Source organism: Rhincodon typus, chromosome 4 (assembly GCF_021869965.1).
Source record: "Rhincodon typus isolate 14 chromosome 4, sRhiTyp1.1, whole genome shotgun sequence".
NCBI lineage: Eukaryota > Metazoa > Chordata > Chondrichthyes > Orectolobiformes > Rhincodontidae > Rhincodon > Rhincodon typus.
The window spans coordinates 61,334,655-61,354,888 of NC_063335.1; the positions used below are offsets into that span (position 1 = coordinate 61,334,655).

Consider the following 20,234-nt stretch of genomic DNA (forward strand, 5'->3'; position numbering starts at 1 on the left):
ACAAACAAACAAACAAACAAACAAACAAACAAACAAACAAACAAACAGTCTGCATTCACAAACAGTGCAGAGCCAATAGAACAAGGTTTTAAACAGAGTTTCAAGCCAAAGTGGAAACGAATGCTGAGTACAGTGCTAAAAACACAGAAAGGCCATAAGAAATTATATCTAATGTGAAAAGACCAAAGAAGAGTAGATGGATGGATATTAAATTCTCCACTATGGACTGAAAATATACTAATGTCCTATGAAAGTTCAAACTTTTTAAACAAAGGATGCAGAGCATGCTCCATAGAACAAGCAGTTTCAGAATCAGTTAGGCAAGCTGTGAAAATACTCTTGCAGCTAGTAAGTGGCGGGGGGGGGGAGGTCACACACAGTCAATACCGCCAGCTTATCTGAAAATGACTGGTAAGATCCCACAAAGATATGAAATTCAGTAACATTTCAGAAAGAGTCCACTTTAGAATTCATTGCTTAAAAGTGACGTTCTACAGGCAAAAACCACAGGAATCAACAGTTCAATCAATTTGTTGGCAGATGCTGTAACAAGTGTAACAAATATCATGATCCAGAGGTTGAACTGTTGGATTCCATAATGCAATTGGTGATACCCACAAAACCTATCAAGGCATACCAAAAACCTTGGGGAAAAAATGATTACAACATTGATTCACTGCTAGTGGATGGCAGGAACTCAAAGCTGGACAACAGCACCTGTAAGTATGAGTTGCAGCAAATAACACTGACTCTGTATCCAGGACACAAAAAGCCAGCAAGCAGTAGGGCAAGTGCAGGCTATCGCACTAAACGCAAAGCTGCCTGCATTCCAAGACCTGTGCAGGTCTGTTGTCCAAAAGAACACTTTTAGGTCTGACTCCAAAGATAGCCAGAGACTACAACCGGGCACATCTAATCAACAGACAGGCACAACATTTCTGCAATAGCAGCAAGGAATGCACCAGAGACATGTCTAAACGTAAACTGAAGCTCACAAGACAAACTAGAGTCAAGACCCAGAATGGAACAAATTCAAACCAGAGGATGAAAAGGCTTTCCATGTTGAGAGTTTATTGTGGATGAAGTTAGGAAACGAGAAACTTTTGACACAATCAACATAAACTTGCCCAAGAAAACTGCAAACACACACAGAAAACCAAGACTGACATGGAGCTCATGAAAATATCCAACCAGTCTGAAACGTGAAGGACCTGTATTCGGATTGTTGGAATGCGATAGTACAAGAGACAATTGTTAAATTAACTGGGCACAATGGGTATATCACAAACAGTTCACCTGGTAGACACGAGTGAACAAATCAGTGGCAGGACTACTAGCATTGTGATTATCCACAAGAACACCAAGGTATACTTATGGTGCCTGGAGACCAATAATAATCTCGTCAAGTCAGACCAGCATTTGCAACAATTGTACCAGGACAGATTGTACACTGCAGGGAGTTATGTATATACCAAAGAAGCACTCTACGATCAAAGTATGTCCAGCCCAGAGACATCTAACCATTCCTTGAAGAGATGCCCTTACTACTTTCAGAACACCATTTCGAAGATATTGCTTCCACAGTCTACGTTTTGGTTGTCAGTCAAGATCTGTTCAAGCAACATATGGACAGAATTTTAGAAAAATGTGTCTGGATGCGTTTGCACTTCTGATGGCTTTGCCATTACCGCAATATCAAAGAAGAGAATGGCTGCAACTTTCACTCACTGATGGCAATAGCACACTGTAAATTCCATCAGCAAGAAGTGCCAGGTTAACAAGTCAGATCAACCAGTTTCAGCTCACAGAATCTCTCGCAATCCAGATAAAGAAGCAAGACAAACGGTTATTCCACAAAACAAAGATAACTGACAGTATTGCCTTACATTCTTCTGCTTCTTGGCATCATACATTCGAAATGTTTCCGGCAAAGCAATATTTTTGAGACATAGACCGTATGCATACAGGAGGCCCATCACCATACGTTCAAGTCTTTTAACATGCGTTGTCAACATCCATTGATACAATCGAAGATACGTAACAATTCTGGAAGTCAATGCCTCGCAGATAAAGCCAGGATCATAGAGCATAAAAGACTGCAGACCAATTGCACTTGCATCTAAAAGGTGATTGCAAGAGCAACCCAATTATTCCAACATAAAGTGTGAAACATCTGGCCTAGTATTTGGTAATTATAAGATGGTACATATACCTATGTGATAAGCAATTCTGTGTGAAAACTGAGCACATACCATTGAAATAATTTGGTACAAATCACAAAAAAAGTGCACCACCCAGATTACCACAACATTTGGTAGAAGTACAGGGATGTGACTCACCCACCTCCTGAGGCTCCAAACATAGACAGCTTCGTTGATCTTTAAGGGGCCCTATTCTCTCGCTAGTTACTCTTTTGCCCTTAATGTACTTGCAGAATCACTTAGGACTCTCCATAACCTTATCTGCCTAAGCTGTTGTAGGTCCCCTTTTCACCCTTCTGATTTCCCTTTTAAGTGTACTACTTCCTACTAGGGGAGTAGGAAAGTCAGTTAAAGGAAGCGAGGAAAAAAAAATACAAAAAAAGCAAGTCATGCAGATATATTAACTGGAAAAGAGAAAAAAACCAATAGAAAAACACTGACTGACACTGAAGTCAAAATACTAAACAATGATTGAAGTGGAGACTGTTGTATTTGATTTGCACAAAGAACGCAGGTGCTGAACTGGAACTAAGTTGAAGAGAAGCAATATCAGGTGGGATTTGTCCCTGGCAAGAATTAAAATATGTTCTTCCTGCGTACTTTTGCTGGATTTCTTGCCACCTGTCTTCATTCTGCACTCTTTTGGAAAGTTTGTTGTAGTTTTTCCACTTTTCCTCTTAAAGCAGTTAAACATTACAGGATGTTTGATCTCTACACGTTATCATCTTCTTAGCCACAAAAGCTGTGTGTGAGGGGTTACAAAAAAGATTGCAACTTGACAGAAGCTGATGTAAAGTTGTGCCGGGTTATATTTAGTTTCAAACTAGATGACAGAGATTCACTATTACTTCCTGCGCATGCTATCAAAGAGTCCAAAATTTAACAATGATTTAAAAGGCTTCAATTTCTGATTATTTGATCACTCTGAGCTGATATTTGCATAGATAGTTTTTTTTTATTAAAACAGAATTACTGGGTAGATTGAACAAAATTCCTTTTTTTACAAATAACAGATCATTTGATTATTCTGTCTTTCATAGTATGGATACATGAAGTCCTACACAAGTGATATAGAGCGAGATGAGAGACAAGAAATAAAGGAAAAATACACAGGGAAAGACAGAGTGAGAGAATGAGAGAGAGAGACTTGCTTGGCCATTTCAGAGGACAGTCAAGCACATTACTGGATGAAATGCACATTGGGGAACCAGATGGGATTCATTTTTACAACAGTCCAGCAGTTACATGATCTCAATCATTTATGGTAGCTTACCATTCCTTATTTGTTTAAGCAATTGAATTTAAAATTCCCAGCAAAAGTAGTGTAATTTGAACTCATGCTTTTGGTGCAGTAATAGCTATTATGCTACCATTCCCACAAGTATATTGTTTTGCCAATATCAGATTACCACCACAACAGCATTCACAAATTTGTCCAAAATAATGAAAATAATGGAAAATCAACTTTCTTAGAATGGGACATGCTTCAAAAATTTTCAATGTTAATAAATAAATCTTTGAAAACAATTGCAAATGACACTACTGCTGTTTATAAAAGTATTGCAGCTCTACGGGCAAGTCATTCCCAGATCGACCAACTTAATTCCACATCAACAATATTTAGACAACAAAGGGGCTCCCTTTTGGTTGGCGTGATAGCTGCTATAAATGATTTGATGAGCCTGAAATCCAATTTCCTTCAAAATTATAACATTCTTCAAAAAGGCAGCTCTCTTAAAATTCCTGAGAAGTCCCCTTAAAAGCATGTTTATAATATTATCAAGTAATAATGTATAGAAGTCTGTATCGGCTTACCAGACATTAGGGCTGCACTCTCATTAGCGTGAGATGCACACAACCTGAGGGTCACCACACCTCAGGCAAGGGGTGAGATTAAGAAGGAAAGTCCTTTGTGGTAACCTCAGCCAATATGGGAATTGGAATCATGCTGTTGGCGTCACTCTGCATTGTGAACTAGCCAACAGTGCTAAACAACCAACAATAATATCCATAAACATATAAATAGTCTGGGGAAGCAGACTATTTCGTTTCTGTCAGAATTAAGTGGTTCCATTTGCATTTATTGTTCACTTATTTCTTCTTCACTTCATAAAATAGATATTTGCCTGATCTATTCTTGTGCAGGCTTTAGTTAAATCATTACGATCTCGAAGTATTCTTACCTTTTACTGGTCTGGCACTTGAAGCCAAGAGCTAAGTATGCATCTTCCAATGCCACAACTGGATTCTCTTCAGCATCAAGTTCATGACTTAAAAAGGCATCAAAACAGACAAAATGACAAAAGTGAAAACCAGGTCTGTTAAATGGTCACTTAAAGATGAACACTTACCCAGGTTCAGGGTTGATTTCCATATATTCCAGTTAAAAAAAGGATTTGACAAGGAATCATAACTTTATATTTTAAAAGTTATGTTTTCTACAAAAAGTCCCCCATCCTTTACTTTGTGAACATTTCTGTTTTCTCATTTGTAGTAAAATCGAGAGTGTGTTATAAAGAACATGAATGACATAATATTATAGGAAAACATTTCTTCTGGGTTCAAAAATTTTCAAATTTCAAAAGAACGTAGTGAAGTTGGTAGTTAGCGCAGACAAGTGGCAGATGAAATTTAATGCCAAGGTGTAAAGTGACAGATTTTGGTATAAAGAACGAGGAAAGGCAATATAACATTAAGGATACCATTCTAAAGGGAATGCAGGAACAGAGGGATCTGAGATACAAATTATTGAAGGTGGCAGAGCAGTTTGAGAAAGCAATTAAAAGACAAACAAGATCCAGTGATTTACATTCAGAGAAAATGAATTGAAAAACAAGGAAGTCATGATGAGCCTTTACCAAGCACTGGTTCAGCCTTAACTTTAGCATTGTGTGCAATTGTTGGCATCACATTTTAATAAAGATGTGAAATCTTCAAAAAGAAATGTGAAATAAGATGGCATAGAAAAGATTTACAAAAATGCCTCCAAGGATGAGTGAATGGATTGGAGAAGTGGAGTTACTCTCCTTAAAGAGATGGGTAAGAGCAGATTTGAAACAAGTATTCAACATCACAAGAGGTCTAGACAGAGTAGATAGAGAAAAATAGTTACCGCTGGAGAATTAGTTGAGAACCAGATTAAGGGAATTGGCAAAAGAACCAACAATGATATTAGGAAAAGCCTTCTTACACAGCAAATGGTTAGGATAGGGAATCCATTGTCTGAATTTATGAACAAATACGATAAGCATTTTGAATTAAAAACTGCACAGTCATATGACAAGGAATGGGGAATGAGACATGGGACTAATTGAGTTAGTCTGAAAATAGCTGTCTCGGCGTAACTAGTTGAATTGCCTCTTTCTATGCTTTAATCATTCTTTGATTCTACAGGTGGAATTTTATTGGTGCCTCACGACCAAGTGTTGAGATCAACCAAGCCTTCAACTGCTGCCAGCATAATTTTCCAGGAGGCAGTCACCTAAATGGCAGATTCAAGGCTATGAGAGTGCCTTAACACGGAGGCATTCTTGTTTCCCTCAGAGAAGCAACACTTCAGACCAGAATGGGGAGAAACGTCAGAGCATGGAGCCTAGCTCAGATTCGTCACCAAGCTGGCAGTCTCCGCACGCAGAAATGAATTTCTCTGCTGGCAGCAAAATGAACCTAGACCAGGAAAATGCCTGCACGGGTATAAAATAACTCTAACTGGGCTCTCTGCCATCTTAATTATCTTCCTCCACTGTGCAGCAGCAGTTAGTCCTAGTCCTGCTCACTCTTGTTTATTCCTCTACCCCAACCCACCCAAAGGCCTCTGGGCCCGCCATGTTGGAGCTGAGAAGATTCAGCCTTTGATTCTACAAGCAATGATTATGTGGTTTTCAAAGGAGTAACAGGAATTGTTTAAACAATCAGTGACAAAATCTGGTAGTCTCATTAACTGATTCTATTTAACTGTAGTTGGGAGAAAAGAAGACATACTTATTATTATATTCTTAATTAATTATTATAAAGACATATTATATAGTTATGTCACCAGCCCATAACAAGGCTGGAAAGCATATTACATTGAAACATAAAATCCCTAGTGTGGATGCAGGCCATTTGGCCCATCAAATCCACACTGACCCTCCAAAGAGCATCCCACCTAGACCCACTCCCCTACCCTATAATCCAGCATTTACCATGGCTCATCCAACTAGCCTGCACATCCCTGGACATCATGAGCAATTCAGCATGGCCAATCTACCTAACCTGCACATCTTTGGACTGTGGGAGGAAAGCAGAACACTAGGAGGAAAACCATGCAGACACGGGGAGAATGTGCAAACTCTGCCTGAAGCTGGAATCGAATCTAGTCCTTGACGTTGTGAGGCAGCAGTGCTAACCGCTGAGCCACTGTGCTGGCCTCAGCAATTCTTGGCTAATCAATCCTCCCAAATAAATCACCAAATCATCAATTTATTAAAATGTCAGCATTTGTCTATAATTGCAGACTTACTGTTAAGGACTCTATCATCACGAGTACAAGACAGGCTGTTACATTTATAACACTGAATCACTACACCATGCTGTACAACAGCTGCATTGTTCTGAGATATGTTGCTTCTCATCATTCCTGTACTGACTGAATAACCATAAATAATTCCTGGTACATTAAGAAATTGAAGCAAATTGGAATATATTACTATATTTACCAACAAAAAGAGCCATAATGGAATCAATCTATGCATTATTTAAGTACCTACGATTTCCACAGCTATCATTTTACTCTGCCATTCCTTTCATTTACTCTGACAATGACCAGCCACAAGATGAGCAGTTACTCCACAGGACAGATATCATGAAGATGAAAAATGAAGAAATGAAGTGAAATTGAATACAAGCTCAGGATATTCACCTTCTTTTCATCTTTACTGGTCTAGGTTCAGTTGGATCACCTTCATCTTCACTGGTGTGGCTCTTTCCTGCTGTAATATCAGTTTTTAAAGCTTTGTTGGAAGTTTTACGAGGATCTGCTGGCATAGCAAATCACAAATTATCAGGATGAACAATTTTAAACAATCTTCAAAAGATAGGGTTTCTGCTTTTCAAATGATCAGCATGACACTAGCTGCACTGTTATTGACACCTGTCGGATTCGCATGGTCAAATACTTTTTGACAATAACTTAAGCTTCTTGGAACTCGTTCATTCATGAATCGAATTATGATCTGAGACATGCCTGCTATTCTTCTCAATCACTGTGCACAAGTGCCTTTTAATCTCTATTTGATTGATTAACCCGATTTAATATAAACCATATATGGCACACTGCATTATAAAATCAAAACTATTTCATATCGCACAATCTGAAAAGGAGTCTCATGCACCTTCGCTAAACCCAAATCAAGTTGTCATAAGAAGGAAAACAATTTATTCAACCTTAGTTGCTCAGCAGCTCAATTTTCTTAAAATACATTATTCTGGTACCTGTGGGTTTTCTATCTCTGCAGAAACAAATTGATCTGAAGTCATTTCAGGTGGTTAAATCAAATTCTTACCATTTTGTTTGTTAAGAGAAACAGTTCCAAAGCAGAAAGATCACTGCATACTATAGATATTACAGAACAGATGGTTGAGATAATGCAAATCAATATATCACTTCATTAATACAAGTGATAAGTGGAGAGCAATTTAAGGTAGTGGCTACCTCAAGTTATAGGTCATTGAACACAAGGATAGGCAAAATGAACAAAAAAGGTACCAATGTCCTTGAGACGTCATCTATAACTTTCTGAGAAGACTAATGTTAAAGAAACAAAAATTTGAAGCCACTTCTTAAACCAGAAATGACATTCTTTAAATATGAAGGTACTTGAAAAAATCTCACCTGCCTTTATTGCAACGGAACGTTCAACTATTCTAACACCATCACTTGAATATCATGTTAAGTTCTGTTTAGACTTAGGCTTCCAGGAATAAAAAGAAAAAGAATACCGGTATTGACCACTGCAAGAGAAGATGGGAGATTCTAAACTAAACTTCACTTGCCCATCTCGAATCTACCCATCTAATACAACTTGTTCCAAAGCAACTGTTCACATTTGCTGGAGCATCATGAGAATGTGGCAACACCAACCTGAATGAAGTGTGGAGATTCTTCCACCAGATGCAGATCGTTTGCTCTTGGTTCCATTACATGGCTCTTTCTCATCAGCAGAACTCCAGCAGATATTGCTATTCAAACCAGTTGATTGCTTGGTCTCATTTTCTGAATTGAGTCTTATATTATTGATCAAACTGACAACTTCTCCATAACTAACTTTATTACACTCAAAACTTTCTCCACATGATGCACTAGTAGATTCTGCTGGCATCAGAGTCTTGAAATGTTCTTGAGAATTATTTGCAGTACTAATGAAAGAGTCTTCCATTTCATCTACATGTGTGCAAGATAGATCTTTTCCAAGTTCACTTTCTTCAGTACAATCCACAGACCATCCTTGATCTACCCAGTACTGAAACTGCTCATAATATAGCCAATACTGATCAGCATAAAACTGTTGCCACTGATCCTTGGTGTCAAGAGAGTTCCAAGGTGCACATGAGTCTTCTGACCACTCAGGGTGTTTGCGCAACCAATTTTCCCAAAGAATACCCTCACCATACTGATTCCAATATTTATCCCAGTCTGTTTCGGACTCGAGTTCAGAAGCCGCTGCTCCATCACTTGAATGATCGACACCAGCATTTTCTACTTCAAAATCTGTTTTGTAATCAGTCAACTCCAAGTCAGTGACATCAGAAATGCCATTTAAAAACTCTTCTGGATATCCTTCACAAACTTCAGTCTGATCCTCCGTGTGCTTACAAGTTGATTTTTTCTTTTTGGCCCTTTTCTTTGAAACAATGAATATCTTTAATAGAAAACATCAAAAATAGTTTTCTCAATTAATAACAATTATGCAAATAAAGGCCTGTTTGTTATTTTTTAACATTAATACTGTACATTTTGTGCAAAGTCACAGGTGTTGATTAATTTTATGACCTCAAAAATTAAATAACTTTGTTCAGTTAGACTGCTGCATAAAATATCATTTGCCTCAGCTGTAAAGGTAGATGTGTTAATAATGAAATTCTCTAGCCTCTCACTAATTTACTATGTTCACATTATTATGTAAAAAAGTAAACAGTTTCGGTGGGAATCTTTTTTGTCACAGGTTTGAAGACAAGCAAATTAAAATTGTTTCAAAAATAAAAAAGTTGCTGAAGAAGCTCAGCAGGTCTGGCAGCATCTGTGAAGAAAAGTCAAAATTAATATTTCGGGTCTGAGGCCCTTCCTCAGAACTGATGGTAGCTAAGAAAATGTTGGTTTATATGCAGAAGGCAGGGTGGGGGGAGATGGGGAAAAGGAATAAATGATTGGGCTCTATCCCCACCTAAGAGAGAGAAGAGCAGTTGGATAGACAGAGGAGTTGAAAACAATCTGGCTAGGAGGTGAACAGCTGTTAATGGGGACTGTTAGTGACTACCAATAGGTAGTCAGTAATGGCAGACGATGTGTCAACAAGACCTGGTGTGTGGGGCAGGGGGCTAGGATGTGGGAGAGTTCAGGTCCTAACATTATTGAACTCGATATTAATCCAGAGAGCTGTAGGGTCCCCAAGCTGGAATGAGCTGTTGTTCTTCCAGCTTGCGTTGTGCTTCGCTGGAACAATGCAGCAAGCCTGAGACAGAGATGTTGGCTAGAGAACAGGGTGGTGTGTTAAAGTGGCAGGCAACTGGAAGCTCAGGGGTTCCCCTTGTTCTTACCTACCATCCCACCACTATCCATGTCCAGAAGATCATTGTTATCACCTAGTCTGCCATTACACACTACCTATTGTTAGTCACTAACAGAACCCATTAACAGCTTTTCACCCTCCTAGATTGTTTTCAACTCCTCTGTCTATCCAACTGCTCCTCTCTCTCTTTGGGCTCTATATAAAACGACATTTTTCCTAGCTACCATCTGTCACTGGACCAGAAACGTTAACTCTGATTTCTTTTCACAGATGCTTCCAGGCCTGCTGAGCTTCTCTAGCAACTTCCATTTTTGTTCTTTATTTACAGGATCCGCAGTTCTTTCGGTTTTAATTAAAATCGTTTCTCGGAAAGATAACGGAGCAAATTATCTGTGCCCATTGTTCAAAGTTGTACATGGCCTTTCACTACAGTTCAATATTCTGGATTGATTTCTGTGGAAGAAAATTATTTTGGCAATTTAAAGGTAAAACCTGCAGAAGTTCTCTCATACAAATTTTGGAGATAAATTATAACAGATTGGTCCTTACCACTGGTTGCCTATGGGTTGAAGGCCTTCCAAACTGGAGAGGTAATCCCATTTTTGCCATCAGTTCTGCCTCACTATCCATTCCACTTTCTTCCTGAGCCTGTACAGTATTAAGAGTCAGCTCATCAACATTCAAGTCTTCTTCACTCTTGTCTTCTTCTTCTTGGATATCTATAAATAGCAATTAGCAGTTACAATATTACACGTTAGTATCTTTCAATATTCCAAAGTCTCTACATTCATTTCAATTAAGGATGAAATCCACAGGAGGGTAAATGCATGTAGGAAACAAATAATACTGAATTTGGTGGCCTGGATTTTCAGTGAGCAAAGAGAAGTTGCTTGCTGACCTTGAAGAAAGCTCCCCACAATGTTCACTGACCTTGTTTTTTACCTCCAGAGGCAGTTTAAAAGTAATGTCAAACAAAGTGGATTGTTACAGAAATAGTAGGAACTGCCGATGCTGGAGAATCTGAGATAACAAGGTGTAGAGCTGGATGAACACAGCAGGCCAAGCAGCATTTCAGGTCGAGACCCTTCTTCAGAGAAAGTAAAACTTTTTTTCTCTGAAGAAGGGTCTCGACCTGAAACGTCAGCTTTCCTGCTGTGTTCATCCAGCTCTACACCTTGTTATCTCAAATAAAGTGGACTTTCTTTTCCTGCACTGATGTCAGTTAGGTGTCTTGCTGAAAAACTTCAAACTGATGTACTCTCACACAGAAAATCAGGAAGTTAAAAGCACTTAAAATCTGTTTGCTTAATTTACTCTTTCAGGTAGTGAGATAAATGTAAAACAGCATTAAGACAGAAACTGAAATAAAAAAAAATTAGCAGCCACTAAAATGTGGAATTTTTAATAACAAACATAAAATTAACTTTTTCAGGACGAAAATGATTTTTAGCTATTACTATGATGTTCATACACCAAAAAAAACAAAGTCACATCATATTTAACAAAGTCCAACTTTTCTAGTTAATAACGAGACGAGAACCAAACAGCTGGAATAGAAAACTCCATTCTAAATGTTTTTAAATACATCACCTTGTGATTCCCATAAACCAATCACATTGCAAGCAGTTGACAAATATTCCAAATGAATAATGTGGCCATGTGAAAATCATATTTTCTGATCAACTTGTTCACAAGTGTTATTACTCACTTTTCGAAAAAGAGGGACTTGAACCCAAGCCTCCTCGCTGTTTTGATTGTATGTGCACCAGATATAGATGGAGAACAGACAACTTAAATCATGGTCCATAAGTGAAAATTTAACACCTTATCTTCTAAGTGTTCTGCTCCCAATTTGTGTACCATGCGTTTGTGTACTTCTTCCACTTCCCTATTCCAGTCAGGCTAGTGGCATGTATGTAGTGGTTAATGTTTAAGCTTATTCTAACTGCTGTTACAAAAAAGTAATAAAAATCTCGAGAGGGGATTTGCTGAAAGTAAAAACTGCTGAAACTGAGCTAACACATCAACCTGAAAAGCTTAATTATATGAAACTCAAAAATATTAAAGATAATTAATTAACTACAATACATTGCCCAAATTGAAAACAATAGTGCAACGGTCATGACATTGGTCCAACAGAAGATTTAAGGCGGCTATGCACTGGATAATGCTTAGTTTACTTCTGCATTACCACTACACAATATACTTTTTTTTTAAATGACACGCAGCTAACATTTAAACTCAAACTCTGAGGAGTATCAGGGAACTTTGGAACAGGATACAAAACAAAAAGAACTATGTAAAGTAAAAGCAAAGTAAAGGCATCTGAGAAGCAACTTTCAACACAACCAAATATCTGATACATACCTCCACTATCTTCATAGTCATAACACGCCCTCGTTAATCCCATCCGATAAAGTTTCCGATCACTGCAATAAATGCAATGTGAGCCAACATCACACTTAAAAAAAGTATAGAGTACAGAAATATCCTGATAAATAGTTTAAGCATGTCATTTCTAATTTAGATATTATCACTGTTCTTGCTTGTGTGCACATTTTGTAATTGATCCTGTGCAGTGACATTACAAGCAGCAAAAGGGTACAACTAGAAAAAAAATCATGATATATTTGAAGATAATGCTTTGAAAATAATAATCTGATTAGAGGAATAAAATTAATGAAAATGTTGATAGATAATGATGCTAAAAATAGTTTTGTTCAATGCTTTACCAATATGCCCCTCAATCTCTGAGCCTAGGCAAAGAATACAACCCACAGTTATACACAAATCAGTTAGTTCAGCATCACTGAAGCACTGTTTTATTTTATTCATTCATGGGACGAGGGCATTGCTGGCTCGGCAACAATTATTGCCCATGCCTAATTGCCCAGAGGGCAGTTAGAGTCAACCACACTGCTGTGGGTCTGGAGTCACATGTAGGCCAGACAAGGTAAGGATGGCAGTTTCCTTCCCTACAGGGGATTAGTGATCCAGATGGGTTTTTCTGACAATTGACAACAGATACATGGTCATCATTAGACTCTTAGTTCCAGATATTTATTGAATTCCAATTCCACCATCTGCCATGGCAGGATTCAAACCCGGGTCCCCGGAACATTATCTGGGTCTCTGGATTAACAGTCCAGTGATAATACCCCTAGGCCATCTCCTCCCTACAGTGTAACACTGTATTGTTTTTATTGTTTTCCCAAAGTGGACATCTTATTGTATTGCCAGACCCTGTGACACAGTTTATGAAGAGCAATCTGGTTTCATTAACTTAGGTTAGGGTGAATTCAGTTGCCCTTGGAAGAGCAGGGTAGCGGCTGATATATCTGTGGAAGTATTCGGGGGATCAGCTAAGGAGTGAAAGGTCTATTAGGAACATTGTATGTACTTACATCCTGAGATGATCCGACACGTACAATTTTTTGAAAGGTGAGACCGTTATTGGACTGAAGTTGTATTATGCACATCTATTATCATAGAATCCCTACAGTGTGGAAACAGGCCATTTGGCCCAACAGGTCCACACCGCCCCTCTAAAGAGCATCTCACCCAGACCCATTCCCTTACTCTTACCTATGGCTAATCCATTTAACTTGTACATTCCTGGATACTATGGGCAAGTTAGCATGGCCAATCCACCTAACCCACACGTCTTTGGACTATGGGAAGAAACTGGAGCACCTGGCAGAAACCCATGCAGACACAGGGAGAATGTGCAAACTCCAATATAGACAGTCACCCGAGGGTGAAATCGAACCTGGATCGCTGGCGCTGCGAGGCAGTAGTGCTAACCACTGAGCCACCATGCCACCCCAAACTTAGCAATTTATACACTTCAAATATAAGCTATTATGATTTCAGAGTGCCGGTGACAACACATAAACAAGTAACAGAGCCCACCACGCTGACGCTGCCAAGTCCCATGCTGAACCCACATTTGCCCCTCAACCAGGAGTCCCTGGCTCTGCTGCCACTGCCGCCTCACCCACAACCAGAAGTCCCTACACTGGGCCTACCTTGACTGTAACCAGGAGTCCCTGACTCTGCTGTTGCCGCCTCGATGACACCAGGAGTCCTCTCTCCATGCATGTCATGCTGCCATCACTGCAGCCACCACCTCACCAGGAGTCCCCACTCTGGACCTACTGCCACCAGGAGTCCCTGGTTCTGCTGCCAGGCCAGGCCACCACAGTGCCAAGCATCCTGTTTCCACTGCAGATGTTACCTTGCCTGCACTGCTATCTTGAAGAGTCCGCTGCTGCTGCTAACTCCAATTGCTGGAGGAACTTTGCTGCAGCTGGTCCCGAAAGCCGGGAAGATGTCTTTCTTGCTGCAGCTGCCACATCTAATTGCCAGGAGAAGCTGCATCCACCGCTTCGAGTCTACCACCACTCCATGGATAGCCCACTGTCATTGCTGTGCTGATGCTGCCAACCAACCCACCACATCAGGATCCCTTTTGTCTTTTACGGACAGGATTTACAGCAAAAAAATAGCCATTTAGATACAGAACTGACTCGAAGGTGAAAGACAGAGGGGTGGTGGTGGATGGTTGCTTTTCAGACTGGAGGCCTGTGACCAGCGGTGTGCCACAAGGATCAGTGCTGGGTCCATGCTTTTCGTCTTTTATATAAATGATTTGAATGTGAACATAGCAGGTATGGTTAGTAAATGTGCAGATTACACCTAAATTGGAGGTGTAATAGACAGGGAAGAAGGTTACATCAGAGTACAACGGGACCTTGATCAAATGGACCAATGGGCCAAGGAGTGGCAGATGGAGTTTAATTTAAATAAATGTGAGGTGCTGCATTTTGGAAAGGCAAATTGGAATAGGGCTTACATACTTAATGGTAAGGTCCTGGGGAGTGTTACTGAACAAAGTGCAGGTTCATAGTTCCTTGGAAGTGGAGTCCCAAGTAGGCAGGACAGAAACGAAGGCATTTGGTATGCTTGCCTTTAATGGTCAGGGCATTGAGTTGGGATGTCATGTTGCGGCTGTACAGCACATTGGTTACGCCAGTTTTTGAATACTGCGTGCAATTCTGGTCTCCCTACTGTAGGAAGAATGTTGTGAAACTTTAAAGGGTTCAGAAAAGATTTATAAGCATTTGGCCCATTATCATTGGGCAGCACAGTGGCACAGTGGTTAGCACTGCTGCCTGACAGCACCGGGAACCCGGGTTCGATTCCAGCCTCAGGTGACTGTGGGGAGTTTGCACATTCTCCACGTGTCTGCATGGGTTTTGTCTGGGTGCTCTGGTTTGGACCAGGATTGGAGGGTTTGAGCTATAGGGAGAGCCTGAATTGGCTGGGGCTGTTTTCCCTGGTGCATCAGAGGCTGAGGGGTGACCTTACAGAGTTTTATAAAATTTTGAGGGACATGGATAGGGTGAATAGGCAAGGTCTTTTTTGGGGGCAGGGACGGGGATCCAAAACTAGACGGCATGGGTTTAAGATGCGAGGGGAAAGATTTAAAAGGGACCTAAAGGGCAACTTCTTCACAGTGTGTACGGAATGAGCTGCCAGAGGAAGTGCTGCAGGCTGGTACAATTACAACATTTAAAAGGTATCTGGAAGGGTATATTAATGGGAAGGGCTTAGAGAGATCCCATAGAATCCCTACAGTGTGGAAGCAGGCCATTAGGCCCATCAAGTCCACACTGACCCTCTGAAGAGCATCCCACCCAGACGCACTCCTTACCTTGTACCTATAACCCTGCATTTGCCACGGCTAACCCACCTAACCTACACATCCCTGGATACTATGGGCAACTTAGCATGGCCAATCCACCTAACCTGCACATCTTTGGAGCGTAGGAGGAAACTGGAGCACCCAGAGGAAACCCACGCAGACACGTGGAGAATGTGCAAACTCCACATAGTCACCCGAGACTGGAAACGAATCCGGCTTCTCAGTGCTGTGAGGCAGCAGCGCTAACCACTGTGCCTCTGTGCTGCCAGATGATAATGGGCCAAATGCTGGAAAAATGGGACTAGATTAATTTAGGATATCTGGTTGGCATGGATGCATTTGACTGGAGGGCCTGCTTCCATGCTGTAGAGCTCTATCACTTAATAAACAAAAGAAAAAATACAAAATAATAAAAAAAGAAAAACAAGCAGGTGGGACTGGATGAACCCCAGGCAAGAGCCCACAGCCAGCCCTGCTACTCTGCTGCCATCTTGGACAGCCTTTTACATTGTCTCTCCATCTTCTGCCTACCAAACTGAATCACTTTCAAATTTCTCTGCATTGAACTTCATCTGCCACCTCCCACCCATTCTGCCAACGTATCTATGTCTTATCGATTTTCTCCAGTTTAGATAGTTTAAACATTGCATCATCTACAAAGTTCAAATGTACACCAAGATGTAGATCATTAAAATAAATCAGAAAAAGCAAGGGACGTAAAACTGACTACTGGGGAACAGCACTACAAACCTCACAGGTCAAGGAACATCTATTAAGCATTACTCTGTTTTCTATCCCTCAGTCAATTTAATATCCATGCGGTTGCTGCTTTTTTTTAGTCCATGAGCTATTATTTTACTCAAAAGTCACTTCAGTCAGTGTGGCACTATATCAAACATTTTGGAAATCCCATACGCCACATCAAAAGCATTGCTCTCTTCAATCCTTTTGGATACCTCTTCAAAAGAAGTTTAGCAAATTGATTATACACAAAGTACTCTTAAGAAAACATGCTCATTCTCTACAATTAATCTACCTTGTCCATGCCGTTATTAATTTTATATTGAATTACTGTTTCTAGAAGTTTTCACAATTTTACCTGACTGACTTGTAACTGTGGCAAGTCATCTGACAAAGCCTGGCACCTAGCATCGGACTTGTCCTAAACTACCACTCAAATAACCGATCTAACTGATCCAGAAAGTTACTACAACTCATTGGTCACCTCCAGAAACTTGTTAAGTTTGGCTAACCCATTGCAAAAGAATACTTCAGTGGCCGTGAAATGTTTTGTTATGTCTCGAGTTCTGTGATATAAACCCAACTGTCCTATTTTTTCCCCTCTCTAGATTGCAGTCAAGGTCTCAATGCAAGAGCCCATTGGGCTAATCAAATTGGCTACTTAAGCACAGGCATGGGATTATGTTAATACACTACAGAAGCCAAAATGTTTACGATACAATGCACATGATCATCAAGGATCACGTGGGAGCAAAATAAAGTTTACTGATACCAAATATACCAGCAAAACTCCTTTTAGTAGTTATTTTTGAAGTGCTGTTACTGCGATGTAGATAAATGTGAAGAAATGAGCTGTGCATCAAGAATCATACGGGTACTTGAAATACCATACAGGTACATGAAATACATTACGGCTCTGTTTTGCTCTAAAAGTAGGTACATATTTTCAGAACGGTTGCACTTACACTCTGTGATGACTTATTTTAGTGTGCTCATTAATTTTTATTTAGCCAGTGTAAGCTTTGGCTCAGGAAGGAACAATTGTGGGGATCCCAGAATCGTAACGAATGTGCATCAAAAAGTGTTAATGTGTTCAATTTTTGCTGCCATTGTTGGCATCAGAAGTAACCAGTAATTTGAAACAAACTGCGATCAACATTTCCCCTTCCACAGTAATTAGATCTACGTGATACCAATGGTCAAAGTGATGGGCATAGGTAATAGAGGTCGGAGAAACTTGGGTTGTTCTCATTGGAATGACAGAGGTCGAGGGGAGGCCTGATAGAGGTCGACATGATTATGAAGAGCGTGAACAGACTGGACAGTCAGAAGCTTTTTCCCTAGGATGGAAGAGTCAGCTACCAGGGGCCACGGGTTTAAGGTGCAAGGGGCAACGTTTACAGGTGATGTACAAGGCAAGCTTTTTTACACAGAGGGTGGTAGGTGCCTGAAACTCGCTGCCGGGGGAGATAGTGGAAGCAGATACTATAGTGACTTTTAAAGGGCATCTTGACAAATATATAAATAGGATGGGAATAGAGGGATACGGTCCCCGGAAGGGTAGGGGGTTTTAACTGTGACGGGCAGCATGCCGGTGGAGGGCCGAAGGGCCTGTTCCTGTACTGTAATTTTCTTTGTTCTGGTTCTTTTGACAAGGCCGGCAGTGAGCAAATACAATATCAGGAAAGTGTTTGAGGGTAATGTAGTTGATGTGACGAACATAGGGAAATTTGAAATGTAAAAGGACTAAGAACATGACGATCAGACAGCATCTGATAATTGATACCAAGCTGACGAATGACAGGAAACAAGCAGTGAACAGTTTTTTTTGGCAAACTAGAACCAGGTACACAGTGGTTTTGGGACCACTGCTTTTCTGGATGTATTTTAGCAGTCTAGACTTGGTGTTCAGGGCACAAGTTCAAAGATTTCCAGATGTAGTTTGGAGAAAGTTGATGAGAAAAATCTGCAAGTGGGAGAAAGATCAGGTCGACAACCCCAACCGAGCACTAACTTTCAGCGAAACGCACTTACTGTACGTAGGCTCTGCTGCAGAAACACTGGATCTGTTCCATCTCATCACTGAAACCTTCTAGAAAGAGGAAGATTTCCGCCACCATGCTCGAGTTCTCACACATGTTGTCTATCATCTCAATACCGAACAACCTTATTCCGTCTATCTAATCAGCGGCATAACGAACTTCCAACGAAGTCAAGTCTGCAGCGTATTACAGTTTCCGGTACGTGAAGTCAGATTTTTCAAAAGCCGACCCACCTCACCGGAAGTGCCTTGTGCGCTCCCTGGCGGTACCAGAGGGAGTGGCCACTTATGTAGGAAGTGGGAATTAAGAAGGAGGCCCCGAATCCAGTAGACGGGGATGGTCTTTTTAGCAATAAATTAGCGATTGGTGAATGACGGAACAGTTGATCGGGGAAACAGCGTTGGAGGGTGAGTGAGTGAGGTGGGGTGCATCAAGGGCAGAGGATGGGCGTGAGGAAGGCAGAGGTAGATCAGACCAGAACGGGAAGGTCTTTTTCATGTTTTACTAGGAAGGCTTTCACTAACTATTCTGTACAAATAGCGACAGATGGACCAAGTGATTGTCTGCCTAAGTTTGTCTCCCTTTTGCTTTGAAGTATGACCGGAGCAAAAAAAAGTGCATCACCTTCTCACATTACAGTAATATCCGATAAGAGACCAAAGATAAATAAGGGCTTAATCTTGTCCGGGGATTCTCTATATTTTGTTCACTAAGATTCTAGCAGTATCTGCAATGCGAATTTGACCAATACTTAATTAAAAGGGTGTTTTGGAAAAAAAACATGTTTTGCCGAATTAGGACTTAATGGGTCAGATCTCCCTCAGGAATAATTTAAAAATTGTATATTAGTGTACACAGACCTGAAATTTTACATATTAGAGCAATGATTATGCCATTTTTATTTATCCAATAATGTAGTGTAATCTTAAAGCACTTGTGGACTCACTATGCTGGCAAGGGATAGAATCAGAGTTTTGCAAGAAAGGTAAGTTGGCATTACTAATGAATATGAAAGTTATTTTGAAACTGACTTCTCTGTTGAAAAATAAACTGCTTTTTTGACCGTCTCACACTGTCATATGCTCGCTGAAAGTGATTATAAAAGATTGAATACATGTACGGACAGATTCTAGAACAGCTTCTTTCTCGCTGTTATCAAACTTTTGAACAGACCTCTCATATGTTAGTCAGAAACAAAAACAGAAGTTGCTGGAAAAACTCAGCAGGTCTGGCAGCATCTGTGAAGAGAAATCAGAGCTAACGTTTTGGGACCGGCGACACTTGATCAGAAGGACCCAAAATGTTAACTCTGATTTCTCTTTACAGATGCCACACCAGCTGAGCTTTTCCAGCAATTTCTGTTTTTGTTTCTGATTTACAGCATCCACTGTTCTTTTGTTTTTTATCCTCGTATGTTAATGTTGATGTCTCTCTCTGCAGCTTCTTTGTGCTGTAACACTGTATACTGCACTCTGTTCTGCTACCTGATTGTATGATCTGCCTGTATAGCATGCAGAGCAACACTTTTCACTGTATCTTGATACATATGACAAGAATAAATCAAATTCAAACTATTTCTGGAACAATGGTTATGGAGACAGCCTCCCAGCTACTCTCAGATATTTTGGACTTGTATTTAGAAACATTGTGTTGATGCCCTCCTTGGGGAGAAAATGTGGCAAAAAAAGACTGAACCAAAAAGAAGTTTTGCTTCGTTGTCTGTATTATTAAGTTCCAATTAAGATCTTTTGGGATTTGTTCAGCTTGTATTGCAAGG

At 40.2% G+C, this 20,234-nt stretch overlaps 2 protein-coding genes across 5 annotated transcripts in view; one reads left to right on the plus strand and one right to left on the minus strand.

Annotated features, from left to right (window-relative positions):
* Window positions 1-18,694, minus strand: part of tgs1 (trimethylguanosine synthase 1) — a 55,385-nt gene extending 36,691 nt beyond the window's left edge. Inside the window, exons 1-6 of one of the 3 annotated variants that reach the window (XM_048595690.1) lie at window positions 18,450-18,694; window positions 12,335-12,396; window positions 10,517-10,686; window positions 8,323-9,082; window positions 7,102-7,219; window positions 4,385-4,471 (exon numbers count right to left, since the gene is read on the minus strand). In XM_048595690.1, coding sequence (XP_048451647.1) covers window positions 4,385-4,471; window positions 7,102-7,219; window positions 8,323-9,082; window positions 10,517-10,686; window positions 12,335-12,396; window positions 18,450-18,565 — 1,313 coding nt within the window. In that variant the 5' untranslated portion in view covers window positions 18,566-18,694. Of the gene's footprint in view, window positions 1-4,384; window positions 4,472-7,101; window positions 7,220-8,322; window positions 9,101-10,516; window positions 10,687-12,334; window positions 12,397-18,449 lie in introns of all 3 variants that reach the window. The other 2 variants (XM_020519296.2, XM_048595689.1) reach the window with 2 other exon arrangements.
* A 35-nt stretch (window positions 18,695-18,729) lies between these two features.
* Window positions 18,730-20,234, plus strand: part of tmem68 (transmembrane protein 68) — a 59,749-nt gene continuing 58,244 nt past the window's right edge. Inside the window, exons 1-2 of one of the 2 annotated variants that reach the window (XM_048595691.1) lie at window positions 18,730-18,864; window positions 19,376-19,442. The gene's annotated coding sequence lies outside the window, so the exon portion shown is untranslated. The remainder of the gene's footprint in view (window positions 18,865-19,375; window positions 19,443-20,234) is intronic. The other variant, XM_020519297.2, reaches the window with a different exon arrangement.